Source organism: Pipra filicauda, unplaced genomic scaffold (assembly GCF_003945595.2).
Source record: "Pipra filicauda isolate LSUMZ 115617 unplaced genomic scaffold, ASM394559v2 scaffold252_size1811890_pilon, whole genome shotgun sequence".
NCBI classification, from domain to species: domain Eukaryota; kingdom Metazoa; phylum Chordata; class Aves; order Passeriformes; family Pipridae; genus Pipra; species Pipra filicauda.
This window is the reverse complement of record NW_024104368.1, coordinates 423,614-437,640: the sequence shown is the minus strand read 5'-3', so window position 1 is coordinate 437,640 and position 14,027 is coordinate 423,614. Positions and strand designations below refer to the sequence as shown.

At 39.8% G+C, this 14,027-nt stretch overlaps 1 protein-coding gene across 1 annotated transcript in view; it reads right to left on the bottom strand.

Annotated features, from left to right (window-relative positions):
• The window catches only part of TECRL (trans-2,3-enoyl-CoA reductase like), a 62,430-nt gene that overhangs the window by 43,959 nt on the left and 4,444 nt on the right, over positions 1–14,027 (bottom strand). The window contains exon 2 of the mRNA XM_027725065.2: positions 3,854–3,905. Coding sequence (XP_027580866.2) covers positions 3,854–3,905 — 52 coding nt within the window. The remainder of the gene's footprint in view (positions 1–3,853; positions 3,906–14,027) is intronic.

Sequence of the window (14,027 nt, the reverse complement as noted above, 5' to 3'; positions counted from 1 at the left end):
CACCTCATTCCCCTCTGTAGGCTAGGATACTCATTATGTTTTCAGTTCTCTCCAACTTCCCTCTTTCCTTCCACTCATCACCAGGCTTCCTCCATTCCCTGCCTGCTCCTTCTGCCTAGAAGGCAATTTTGGGTTCCCTACGCTCACTCTTCTGGCTTCAGAACAGTTCTAGTTGTGCTGTCCCCCTTGTGCAAGAGGTTGCCTCCATAAGTTTGTTACAGTACTACTGAGGTCTTATTTCCCCCTCTCCTTTCAAGAGATTTTTCAGCAAGTTCTATGCAGTAACCTTGAAAATATTTAATGATCACTGACTCCGCTATATTACCTGTTCTAGAGGTATTTTATTTTAGTTATGAGATACATGAATTAGCGTTATTATTACAGTTTTCCATTTTCTATCTGTAAGATTTCCTCCCACAGCAGTCCAATACATTTTGCAAAGATAAAAATAAATTAAAGGTGAAAAGTTATTGCCAAGGACAAGAGCCCAGGAAGTTTAGCCTACAAGATATTTCTTTCTCCACTGAAAATATAATCTGTATAGATAAAGAAAATGCCAGGTACCTAACTCATTATAAGCAACTGAGAAAATGGGTCAAGAGACTTCCTTCTTATACACTTAGTTTTTGGCTTAGTTCCACCTCTGCCAGCTAGACAAAGGAATGAGGAAAATACTAGAAAAGTCACCTACAGCACAGCATCAATTTGATTGAGGCTTCTTTGACCATGCCTTAGACAATACAGCACAATGGCCAGTGACACCCAGACACTCAGCTGCCACTCAATTTCAGGCAGAAAATATCAAGTTGTAGAAGTGTAGACATTTGTCCACAACATACTTATACTGTGGAACTCCCTCCCAGTGGATTTTGCTCAGGTCAAAACTGCAGATATGTTTCAAAAGGATTAGACAGTTTCATGGTGGGCAGGTGTGATGTTTGCTATTAAGTGTGACAGCCTTGCTCTAACATCTGTTACAGAAAGACCCCGTAGAGCTAATGGCTGGAGGGCTGCAACAGGGAAACTACTGTTCTGGGCTGACCCTGGTTGGTGCTGCCAGTCCCTCCCAGGGGCAGCAGCTACAGCAACCGGGGGATGTTTCAAAGCAGCCATCTTCAGTCTGGGCAAAGCCTTTGAATTCCCGTGGAAATGGCAGTCTTAAATGGTTATTCTTCACTAAGATCCCTCAATCTACAGTGATAAAACTGGGATTGTTCCCCTGAACTCAATGCTACAGAAAGCACAGGGTGAGGCTTTGCTGGGGTTGTTTCAGTAGAGACAGTTTTGCTGAAGTGAGGGCTGAGAAGTGTTTCAGTATTTGTTCCTGGATTTCTAAATCCGTATTCTGCCTTTTGTATAAACACAGATCCAAACTAATATTTGACTGACTTAGACATTACTTAGCAGTAAGATGGCACGTGTCACTTGCATCCCATTTCTTTTATTTTAATGTTTAATAGCCTCCTGTGCTGCAATTCATAACGTAGTCTTTATCCTCCTTTCTTGAATCAGGCAGCAAAACCTGCTCTGTGACAGAGAGGATGCTTGTGAAATTGCTTCACAGAGGTTCCTCTCATTGAAGGGCTGACAAGACACCAGCTGAGGAGAAAGCTTAATTGCATGGGTGATCAAAGGAGAACGTATGAAGACAAGGAGACTGTAATGGGGTGTGCGTAGGAGTGTGTTTTAACGAGGGATTATAGGGGAACATGTGAGTCTGGCACACACAAAATGACAGAAATGAATGCATGAGCTAGTACAAAATAGCATGGTAACCAAAGGCATCCACAGATCAGCTTCAGTCCCTTCTCAGCTCTTGCCTAAAAGAACTATATGCTATTAGCTGTCATCCTCCAGACTATGCAAAGAGAAAAAAGATTTGGTCTTTGCAATTGGGAAAGGAGGAGGGGATGGGGAGGGGAACGGAGGGAGGGAAACTTCATGAGACAACAACATCTGTAAGTCATGAACTGGAAAAGAGAGATCAAAGCAATGAGCTGAAATAAGAAGAAAGGACAGAGGACACTGCTGTGGTGTACTCCTGGGAATGGGAGGAATTGACATAAAAAAATGAGGCCTGAAAAAGCACTGAAGGCACATGCCAGCCTTTCCATGTGCTGTAAAATGCTCTACTGTCAGAGGTTTGGTTCACAGTGTGTACTATGCTTTGTTGTATGCTGTCTTCCTTGACAGTAGCTCCACTGACATCACTGGGGGTACTTGAGAAGTAAGATACCTCCTAGTATCAAAATAGGCACCATTAAAATGGCTTATACACAGACTTGCACCATTTTAACCCAAATCCATTAAAAATCTCATTGCAGTTGTATTGGCATAAGCCTCTATGCCAGTGTTCTTCAACTGATTTAAACTGCATCAATATAAATCCAGTTGCAGTTGATTTAAGAGATTCTAGTCAGAAATGCACTGCATTTCACAAACTGATGGGAGGACATACCCTTACTGAAATATTAAAACACATGCACTCCATCTTTTTGTACTCAGCAGTGCGGTTTTTGAACTTTTGCCATTTTGTGTTTTATAAGTCCTTAAGGCAGTGAAAATTAGTAATTTTAAAACAGTCAGGTCAACAGCATTTTGCTTCTTCGATTGAATCTGCGTGCGACCACAGAAGCCTCGAGCTTTAGTGTTTTATAAAATTCTAAGGACAGAGTAGAAGCACAATTCTTTTTCTACTTATGCTACTCTGAATTCAAGAGGTTAGTGACTGACAACTTCTTTTTTTTTTTTGCAAAAGGCATCTAGTCTTTAGTTAAATAAACACTTTTTTGTAAAAATAATGAAAGCTCAACATCTAAGATGCCACCCATTAGATCAGGATGCTCAGGGCCCCATCCAACCTGGCCTTGAACACTTCCAGGGATGGGACATCTTCACAGTAGATAATTTCTTCCATATCTCTAACTGAAATACCTACTCTTTAAGTTTAAAAGTTTTTCCCCATATCCTATCACTATCTGCCCAAGTAAAAAGTCAGTCTTCCTCTTCTTTGTAAGCCCCCTTTAGGTACTGGAAGGTTGCAGTGAGGTCTCCCAGAGCCTTCTCTTCTCCAGACTGAACAAGCTCAGCTCTCTCAGCCTGTCTTCACAGCAGAGGTGCTCCAGCCCTCAGATAATTTCCTGCTTCAACAGGTCCACGTCTTTCTTGTACTCCAGGGGGGGACGCATGAGGGCAGACTAGAGGTGCAGAATCACCTCCTTCAACATGTTGACCACTCCTCTTTTGATGCAGCCCAGGATATGATTGGCCTTCTGGGCTGCGAACCCACATTGCCAGCTCATTTTCAATTTTTCATTCACGAGAATCCCCAAGTTCTTCTCCACAGGGCTGCTCTCAGTGACTTCTTCTCCCAGCCTGTACTCATTTCTGGAATTGCCCTGACCCAGAAGCAGCATCTTGCACTTGGACTTGTTGAACCTCACGAGATTCTTGTGGGCCCACCTACGAAGTTTGTCCAAGTAGTTTTTTGGTCTACATGGTCTATTTATGGCCAGCTTGGAGCAGTCTAATGTTAATGAAGTTTATCTAACATAACACTGGAAGAACAAATACAGTTATGGCCTTGGATTGGCACTATGTTATGTTAAAAGGAAGATAGAAAACTACTGCCCCTCACGTGCCGGCAGTGACAAATTATGCAGTTCTCTCCTTCCACTCTCACATCTGCGATAGCTACAGTAGAACCTTAGTTCAAACACTGTTCTTATTTAGTACTGGAGCTGTCAAGCCAGTCTCAGCTTTTGTGTGAGATTTCATGAAAAATAAATTTGACAATTTCTCCAAGCTGAAAGGCCTCTAACCATGCCTCCAGCCTGTTAGCCATAGTACTTACATGCTTTGTGAAATTTGTGTTTCACGTCAAGAACGGTAGATGCTGGAGGTACCTGAAAAAGAAAGCAAAATGCATGCAGATTAATTTTCTTGTCTTCTGCACTCTGGGATCCCTTCTCCATTCCTCTAATGAAGAGATGATTCAATTTGTCTGCAAGTTCTTTTGACAAAATTGAAAGAAATCAGGAAATTTATTCTCACAGGTTGATATGTTATTAAGGATTGTCCACATTTGACTTACACATTACCTGGACCACCTCTGCTTGATCAATGAAAGGTTAAAATCATAAGGGTCGAGGGAAAGCCTCTGGTCCTACTTGATGCAATAATTGCCCCCAAGATCAAGCCAGTGAGAAAACTCAAAGGGTTTATCTTTAAAGTTAAGTTCAAGCATGGTGAGGCCCATCTCCTAGAGACATGAAATGGATTTCCTGAGAAGCCAGTAGCAAGGTGGCAGGCTCTGTCCTTTCTGCCTGAAATGAGTTTGCTGCTGCATGGTGTTGTTCATGTGCACTGACGCAATTCAGGTGTCACAGTATTAGATGGCAGTCTGGAAGCCTTTTAGGCTCTATTTTATTATGTATATTGATTTCTTAATATACTTTGTACAAAGTATCTGAGAAACACAACTTAGTAGAGTGAAAGACTTAGATTTACAAGGAAAGGCAGTGGGACACTTCAGGAAGTAGTATGTTGAGCTTGAGATGAAGGTGACATCAAGGTTTCAATAACTTGACCCTGATTTAATATTGTGTATTGTTCATTTAAGCACAGAGGCTGAGAAGTAAATTGAACTGTGTCAGCTATGGGGATCTGCTTTGGTTCTAGCAAGAGATTTCATCACTGCAGTCACACAGCAGTATACAGAAAACCCTCTCCCCTGAAGACTTTAGGCACCTGTGTGGCATAGATTAATACCAGTATGAAGTGGTGGTGACTTATAGCAGAACCTTGAGGAGTAGCAAAATTTCTTTGGGTTGAGGTACAGAAACAGCCATAGCACCATTTTCCCTGTCTGGGCACTCAGCACCTGGTTCACCCCATCCCCAGCTTCCCTCAGTTTAACCAGAATGCAGCAGTTGCCTGGCGTAGCCTTCTTGGCAGTTACACAGGAACCCAACAGTCCTGCTCTGCAGAAGTTTATCTGTCTCTGCCCACCTAAAGATTTCTATGGGATACGCAGTTCCTGTTCCATTGTATTAGTTAGAACTCATACACTTAAACATTAACTGACTTACCGAGCCTTGCTTGGATCTTGGCACCATCTAGCTTATAGCCCCACTTCTTCCAAATGTGCTTACTGATATTTCTCTGTCTATCTGTTTTACTTACTAGTGATTTGTGACAATAATCATGCAAAAGAATAGAGAAGAACATAAGAAATTCTGCCAGTAGAGATCAGTCAGCACCTTAGCATAGGTTGTTTTGTGGAAGAGACTGAGTTTGTAGAAATACTGATGTGAGAAAATAAAATTGCTGACTCTGAAGTAACAAATCACTACAGAAAGAAAAGTTTACTCTTATATATTTTGACACCCCACACAGATATACAATATATGTGCCATTAGTACTTATGAGTAAGGCAACTTGTTTCCAGTAATAATATGAACAGACAGGGAGCTCAATACAGATTTGAATTATCTAAAGCTGTAAAATGACACCTGTGCTAAAAGGTTGTAAAGTACGGATTTTTTCTAGCTTTTCCTTTGGGTTTAGATGAGAACATTTTCTTTTCCATGGTTACAGAGGGTTTTATTGGGCATTGGAAAAGTCCTTATTTGCAGAAACTGCTGTAAGTGAACCTCTACTTAAACCTTGACTTGTCTCTCTGATGTGCCTGCCAAGCAATGCCAACTCCACCCAAATCAAGGGCTGGGCTCCTTGAAATCAAGGACTACCCTTTCTCTGGCCCTGACATTTGTGTTGACCCGAACCGTGTTGAATAGTACTGCACCAGGAAGGAGACATTGCCCTTGGAGTTCCTGATGCCAGCTCGGTCTCTTTTCTTCCTAGCTAAAGGGAACAACAGAAGAAACTATCTTATCTTTCTTGGTTCAAAATGGAAAGAAAAAATTTTATCTGTATTCGTTGCACTTAAGCCATTCCCTGCAACATCCATTTGAACACATCTCCCACAGTCTACATGTGCCTTTTCTCGTAATGTGTACAGCCTCTGTGGACTTGAATACTAGAGATGGGGGGGTTATGTTCTCAAAATCTCTAAAAATGTCTGAAATCGCTTTCTCACACCTTGTAATCTCACACCTGCGAGGCTTGGATCCCAGAATCTGTCAGATATGGATACAAGTGCCTTTAGCTGGCAACAGCTATATGGCGCACAAGACTGCAGACCAGAATCTGTCATGTGCCCTAGCACCGGGCAGGTTTGCAGGTATTCAGAGCTGGCATTGCCAGATGAAGGACAGGGATAGTCTTTTCCAATGTGATGGAGGATGAACCAGCTTTCCAAATACAGTATAATCTACATTATTACAGGGCCTGCATCTCTAGAGGAGATCAACATCTCACCATAATGTGTTCTGGGAAAGAGGAGCCAGGGCCAACCTGTGCTCTGGAGAGATGATTATCTGATTAAGTCAAAGAAAGCTGGAAAAACTGTTAACCTTAGCACACTTACAGAACAGTGCTTGCTTGAAACAGAGACAGGGTCTCCATCTCCTGCACTCCTGAGTGTGTGCTGACTTAGGGCAGAGCTGCTCTCAGTCAGTTCAAAATGTCTAGTCCAGCCCTTCTTAGCAAATCTACCTTTACATCCCTCTCCCTTTTTCATCCTGAGACATTCAGTGCTTTCTCCCCTCCAAATGGCTCCCTATGTCAGCCATGAGTTTCACATCACCTAACTTTAGCTGCTAAAAAAATTTCTCTAAGATAGTGGTTTAGGTCTACCTGTAAAACCATTCACATGCCTTAGGTATTTAAAAGTGACAAAGTGCCTGCCAGGATCTGTGCTTACAATGGTCTGCTGCAGCAGAGGAACCAGTGAGTGTGTCCATAGCATCCCACATCACACACCACCTCCCCTACCTCCAAAGGTGGCACTTGAACTGCAGCTGGGAGGACCGTGCTCTGTGTGACACCTGTGAGAGAGGCAGAGCTCATTAGCAGGAGCACTGCTGTGCCTGAGTACATCCAAGCTGCTTTAGGCTAGAGCTAGTTTAAATCTTGGCAGCTGGGGCCCAGAGAATGTGCTTGTTTGGTTGGTCACAGGCTGGCAGCTCCACATGGCACCACACTGAACGGGCTGAGGGTGCCCAGGGAAGGCAAGGAGCACACACCCAGCCAGGAGGGCAGGAACACATTTGTTTTATGAGCCAGCTGGCTTAGAGAAGGACCCTTCCACTTGAGATAAACTACACAGATCATGGGTTGAAAAATAACACAAATACTTTCCTCTTCAGAATGGGCTATGACATAGAAGAATCGCAGTGTCCTTTTCCAGGCAGAATAATGAGGCTGCAGGCCACAAAAGAATGAAATACATTTTTTTATGATCTTGATAATTCTGTGTCCTTTTTTTAAAGATCTCATAAAACAACCAGTGAAGTTATAGTTTCTAATATTGATCAATGTGAAGATGGATGCTGAGACATCGGCTTACTACTAAGACTTTCCTCTTTGTAGACCATTAATTATCTTTTGTTCTTTTCACTGTACATCAAGACAAGCTAAAGAATTGTAAGGACTGGAAAAGCATCTGCTCTTATTACCCTTTGTGCTAACTGAATAAAACACCTTGGAATATTTCACTCTAATTATTAGTCTTACACTCCTTTCATTCTTTTGAATTATTTGTGAAAGTGTTATAACCTTTCCTTTCCTCTATTTCAGCACTTTTCAAATATGCAAACGGAAAACAGAGTGAAAGACCATCCTTAGCTTATTTAAAGCAAGATGGATTTCACTGTAAAAATACCTCTTACTTGGCACATATCTTCAATAGTCTAATGGTCAAACCTGCTTTCCCTACTTCTTAACTTGTAGTCTTACACCAGATTTTAAATATAGTTAGTTTCTAGAAAGTTTACTATCATGTATAAGGTTCAAAACTACTTTTTCTTCAAAAGAAAATGTTATGAAGAAATGCAGATTTTACAGCTGTATGTTGCATTGATTACACTTTTCACTCAGAAAAGGATGATTTAAAAACCTCAAATCCTCTTTTTCCTGTACCTTCATAGCAAAAATACTCTCACTTTCCCATTTGAGGCAACTTTTGATTTTATAGGAATTCAAGAATGAAAGGACCTTCTGGGTCATCCTACCAGTTCTAATCTTCCTTTATGCACCAGTGCACAAAGCATGACATTTCTTTTTAAGATTTAAAATACCAAATTAGTATCTTGGGCTATGACCTAAGGAAGAGCACTAAGTAGAAGATATTAAGGGAACTTAATACTGCCTTTTGTGAGTGCAAGCTAGTCAGATAGTTACCCACTTTCCTACCTCTTTCACATTTGTAAATCAAGGAATTATGCCAAATCTGGTGATCTGCTTGTAATCGTATCACACAGTTCTTGCACCAAAGAATTATTGTAGGGGTTAGAGGTCAGCAGAATATCAATAAGAATTTGAACAATAGAATTTCAGCAAATAAGTGATTTTTCATTCAAGGTTTCCTTTTGAATATTTTTTCCTCCTTGTGATATATCAGTATTACTGCACTGCTGAGTCACCTACTTTGTAACAGGCAATCATTTTCCATAATTGCAGAAATTCAGAAATTCTGCCACTACTGCTGCTCATTAACCACAGCCCCATCTTCAGCCAGGGTAAATTTGTCTAAAAGGGTGACATCAGCTTATTGCAGCTGAGGATCTGGCTGCAAAACAGATAACCAGCCAATGGGAAAGCCAGGTACTTTCTAAATTCAGCACTCAACAAATACTTCCTGCTTTTGCACCCGTCCTTGTCTTGAGACCATGATGTACCACTAGAAATCAGCAGCATTTCACAGAAAGTTCATCAGGAAAACACCTGTTCTAATTGATCTCCCTGTTTTGCGAACTTGACTTCTAGATCAGATTATTTTTTCTTGTCAATTTTCAAAGACTATTAAAAATTGGGTATTGTTTTACTGTAACCTTCCTCGGTATGTCCCACACTGCTCTCTTGTTATCTTGGTGAACCAGTGTGCCAGTCATGTCCAAAGAGATATAAATAAATAAGCTCATCATGGAAATGACATAGAAGTACCTACATATAGACAAGTGTTGTCAGCAACCACACAAAGGCTTTATATAGAATTCAGTATTTTACTTGGTATACTGCAGTGAAATGCCTACCAAACAGCTGGCTCTGATCTCAAGCCAGTCTTTGCAGAAACCAGGGATATGCAAAACTACCATTTTAGCTCCAATAATTTCCAGTACATAAGTAGAGAGCTGTATCACTTAGCAATCTTCTAGATTATTATCTGGTCACATGAACTTTGGCATATGAGATAATCCAACTGATTAATATTTCCAGTGATTATGGGCCAAATTATCTAAGAATACACATAGTCACATGCTTGTGGGGTGCTGTCATGTCAATTTACACTAGCCAAGTTTGTCTCTAAAGATGATTAATTGCTTTTGTACTGCGAGCTGGGTACTTACATTAAAAAAACCACCTCTTTCTTTGCAAGAAACTTCCTGAAAAAGTGTCAGACACCAGAAAGAGCTTTCTCTCTCCCTGATAAAGATGAAAGTGTAAGTAAAGAGAATGTAACCCATTAGCTGACAGAAGGTGTGCGGGCCATCCCTCCGTTTACAGAATTCACCATGGTTGCCTATTTCTGAGCAAATCTGACTAGAACTGGTTCTACCCCATGCCTTTTGACCTTTTGTTAAGGGGAGCTGAGTAATGTTACTGTATTCACCTCGACAGATTAACAGCAGAAACCAGTCAGGAAGCCTCTGTCACAACACTTTTCTACAAGGGAAATGGAATTGTTCTGGCAAAACTCTGGATGTGTAAATTTGCGTTGACTTCAAATTTTTAAAATGGAATAGGAATTAAAAAAAAAACCAAAACCACTGCTTCCGAAACATGCTGAAAATTCATTTTATTGTGTTATTTTCATTACTTTTTATTTCTCATCTGTATGGAACTTTCATTACTTTTGCATTATTTTCTGACACATCTATCATGATAGTGTAAAATAATATAACACATGGCTCTCATGTCATTGAAAATAACCCAATAGGAAATAATATGCAAATAAATGCACTATTAAGTTGGAAAATAAATTGCACTTGAAATGTTTATTGTGTCATAACAGATTGAAATGCTTCCAAATTTATTTGTAATGCAATCTTTCCCAAATTCTACCTCATAAAAATTCAAGACTCATTTTTTTCACTGTCATTTTCAGAGAAAACAACATTTGGGATGGGCACTTAAAAAATAATAATTTGACCCAAAAAAAAGTAATACAAAATATAAATAATATAACAAAATTTAAAATAAATATTAGTTTATCGTAAATAACTTATTTTATTTTATAAAATGAAATAAAATATAAATAATTAAAATAATAAAGAGTAATTTTGACCCATACTTCTCAGGAATAAAAAGTGAGGCTTATAGAGAGGTTTAGATTTTTGTTTGGATTTTGGTTGCCAGTTCTAGCACAAATTAAGTATATGGCTTAGCTGTAGAACCTCTTTGAATTTGTCTTCCTTTTTCCATCAGATGGCTGTAGATATTTGTGTTTGGTTTTTTATATCTACACAGACTGCTAACACTTAAAATCAAGAAGTGCACCCAAGAAACTCAACCAGTGCTTACCATAGGTTGGTGACAATCTATTTGGGAAACTGCATGGAAAAAAAAAAAAAAAGGCAAAAACAAACCCTAAGATCAACCAATTAAAAAGAAAATTCACAGAAGAACATGCATTGTCAAACAAGTAGTTCTAGTAGTGGCAGAGCTAATAAAGCCTTACTTTCCACTAATAAAGGATCTCAAAGGTTTATCTAGCTGTCCCATATCTCTTCCCTGTCTCCTAAGACATTTCCGCTGGGGAAGAATCTGGGGCTTTTTTGCTGCTGTGCACTTGCTGGTTGCCCTGAGGGCTGAGCTGCCTGTGCTGCCTGCTACCAGGAACTAAGTAATCTTTTAAAACCTGGGGATTCCTTTCCTCTATCAGATGCATTTAAATTTGGTCAGTAGGTCCCATACTATGTTGGGGAGAGCAGGCAGGGAAAGACAGAGAGACAGCAAACCCCCTGTAGTCCAGGAAGGGAAGGTGGAAGCTGAGAAGGGGCAGAAAAGAGTGGGAAGCAAGGGTGATATGTGAGAACAAGTAGGCATCATTAGGTCAGTTAGAAATACAAGTACTTTTCACAATACCAAGTGCAATGAAGAGATGTTGGCTGTACTTCTGATGGTCAGACTGACACAATTTGTTCTTTTGAGGCACAAGAAGTATAGCTGTTAAGAAAGTAAAGCTTGCATTTTAAGGACTTTTTAAAATCCAAAGTTGTTTAAACGTAGGCAGGTATATTACAGAGATAGAATTAATATATACTGCTAGATATTTATAGATCCATGACTACATGGCTCAGGTATTTTGTGAAGAATCACAGGTCTGATTCAGAAATAACCTGAAGCATGTTCTGATGGACCAATAAATCATATGCAGGAGTATTTTAATGCTACAATAATGACTATATGAGATGCCATTATACACCTAACTTTCCATCATGGGTTGTGCTGTTAACTATTAGACTAATAAAACACCTACAGCTCCCTATGGTCTTACATTGCTCCAGTACATTCATATTTTGCAATAATCCATGAATTATCCTTGATGCAATAAGGCAAATGTGCGGCTGGGGTAAAATGTCATAACTGTTGAGAAAGAGGACATTTTCACACTGGCTGGGAATCTGTCTCTACAGATACAATTTTGGCAATATTCACTGCTCTGGTAGCATAGCTGTTTTTTACTGTTCACTAGAACGGCTTACATTTGTGAAGAGCTGGAGCACCACTGGTGTCTCAAGAACTGACTCTCTTCTTTTTGCTTTGAATCAAGCTTTAATATTTTGGAATATTTATTATATTTGTTTCTTTATTTCTTCCTCCAGGCTTAGACCTTTTTTATCTAAAATAAGAGACGTATAAAACTTGCCATTTAAAGGCACTTCTATACTTCGATTAGTATCAGCTAAATCATTACTCTTCTGTTGCAGCTTCTGTAATTCTTTAAATTATCCCTTTAAAAATGCTAAATGCCCTAAAGTTACCAGCTTCTCCTCTCCCCAGTCTCTCTCTTCTAGAAAAATCAAAGGCCATTTCTTCAGGTATTCCATTTAAAAAGCCATATTGAAACAAGAATGATGACAGCAAAGAGCAAGCAGAAAATAATATGAATAGCTGTCTCTTCTCATCTGAAACTATCTGTAGCTATATTGACACTAAAATTATGTGAATTTCTAGTAGAGCGGGAAGAAATAAGTGTAATGCATTGCTACTACAGAATTTGAATATGTTTACCTACTTTACCAAGTATAACTGATAACTGAGGAAGAAAATACTACTGTCATCACCTCCAGCAGTGGGGGGTAGGCATAAGATTCAATTTTTGCAAGCAAGAAAACACACAGATTTTATAACGAGTTTGTAAATGTAATGTATTTTTTTGCAGTGCCTCCCAGCAGGGACTAGATCCCTGTTGTGCTGGATGCTGTGGAAACATACAGTGAAAGGCACAAGACACCATGAAATCCTCCTTCCAAAGGGAAGTAAGAAAGAGGAATTCCACAGCAAGGAGCCTATGTCCAGCTAGCACTGTGTCTGTGTTCCGTCAGCCATATTGCTGTGGGAATTGCTAGCACAGGGAATTGCAGCACCTATTTGTGGTCTTACTATGAAAACCCTCTCCTTTGACACAGCTGGGCATTCAGTTCCTTTGGGCGTCTCTGACATCAGAGGCAGGACATCTCTAATGATAGACTGCTTGAATGAGATAAATTATAATAAAAATCCTACTCATGGAATGAGGCTGCTGTGGATACTCACAGATTCTGCTTGTTCTCCACAAAGAAGAATATATAATCCTCTGAAGTGAAATATTATAAAAATACTAAAAAAAAGCAATGAAAATATTAAACTCTCCTGGGAAAGGCCTTCTTTACTTTGCTTCCTTATAATGAGGCTAATGAGAAAAGCCTGATGTTAGAGGCAATGTTCTGGTACTGCAAAGAGTTCCTTTGCAGAGTTTCATTGCCTACTTTAGTGATTGCATTTGCTCACCTCAAATGAATGTGGTATTTCTAACCTCTAAGTCATGATGTGAGAAGTTATTTTTATTTGCCAGAGCTGACTATGCAAAAGAGAGCCGGCAATGACTGTTCTTCTCGGCTGTTCACTTTCTGTGACAGAGCTGCAACCCATAGGCCAGACTAATAGATTTCTGATACTAGAAATACCATTTCTGCTTTGCTGACATGCCAGTGTAAATCCACTGTATTGTTAAGCCACAGTATGCAGATACAAGGACACTACTATTTTCGGTGCTTTTCAAACAAAAAATTGCTTGTGAACGCCTTCATACAAAGACAGGCCTTTCAGAGTAATCAGAATAAGCCCTAATTAATCTTTGGCAAAGATGTAATAATACACACAGTGTTATACTTAAGTGCAAGAAGAGTTGTGTATATACAAGTGATGGGGTTGATGCACAGACCTGTGTCAATGCAATGGTCTTTTAATCTAATAAAAATAACAATGTTCACATGACTTTCATTAAAGGCATTGCACAGCATGTCTATAAGCACAAACATATAGTTAAATGTTCCTACAGTGTATATTCCTAACCATAAGCATTTAACTATCAGTAACTGGGTTTTACAAAGAGATTTCAGCGGGAGAAGGCATTGTGTAGTGCACGGAGAGCTGGTTTAAGGAACAGCGGGAAAGTAGTTTCCATCATCTTTGCAGCACACCAAGAAAGGAGGCTCTTCCTGAACATCTTAGGAAGCAAGCTCTTTTCAGTAGAAATGAGGAAGTTTTCTGAAAAGAAGGGTCACTGCATAGTAGCCAAAACCTGAGTTTGCACCTCTGTTTACAGCTTAACTTGCAAAATCGGATAGCACAAAAATACTGAGCTCTGAGGCTTTAGATGGGAAAAAGCTTTCTCTGCTGGTTTCCCCAAAGGTGATTTA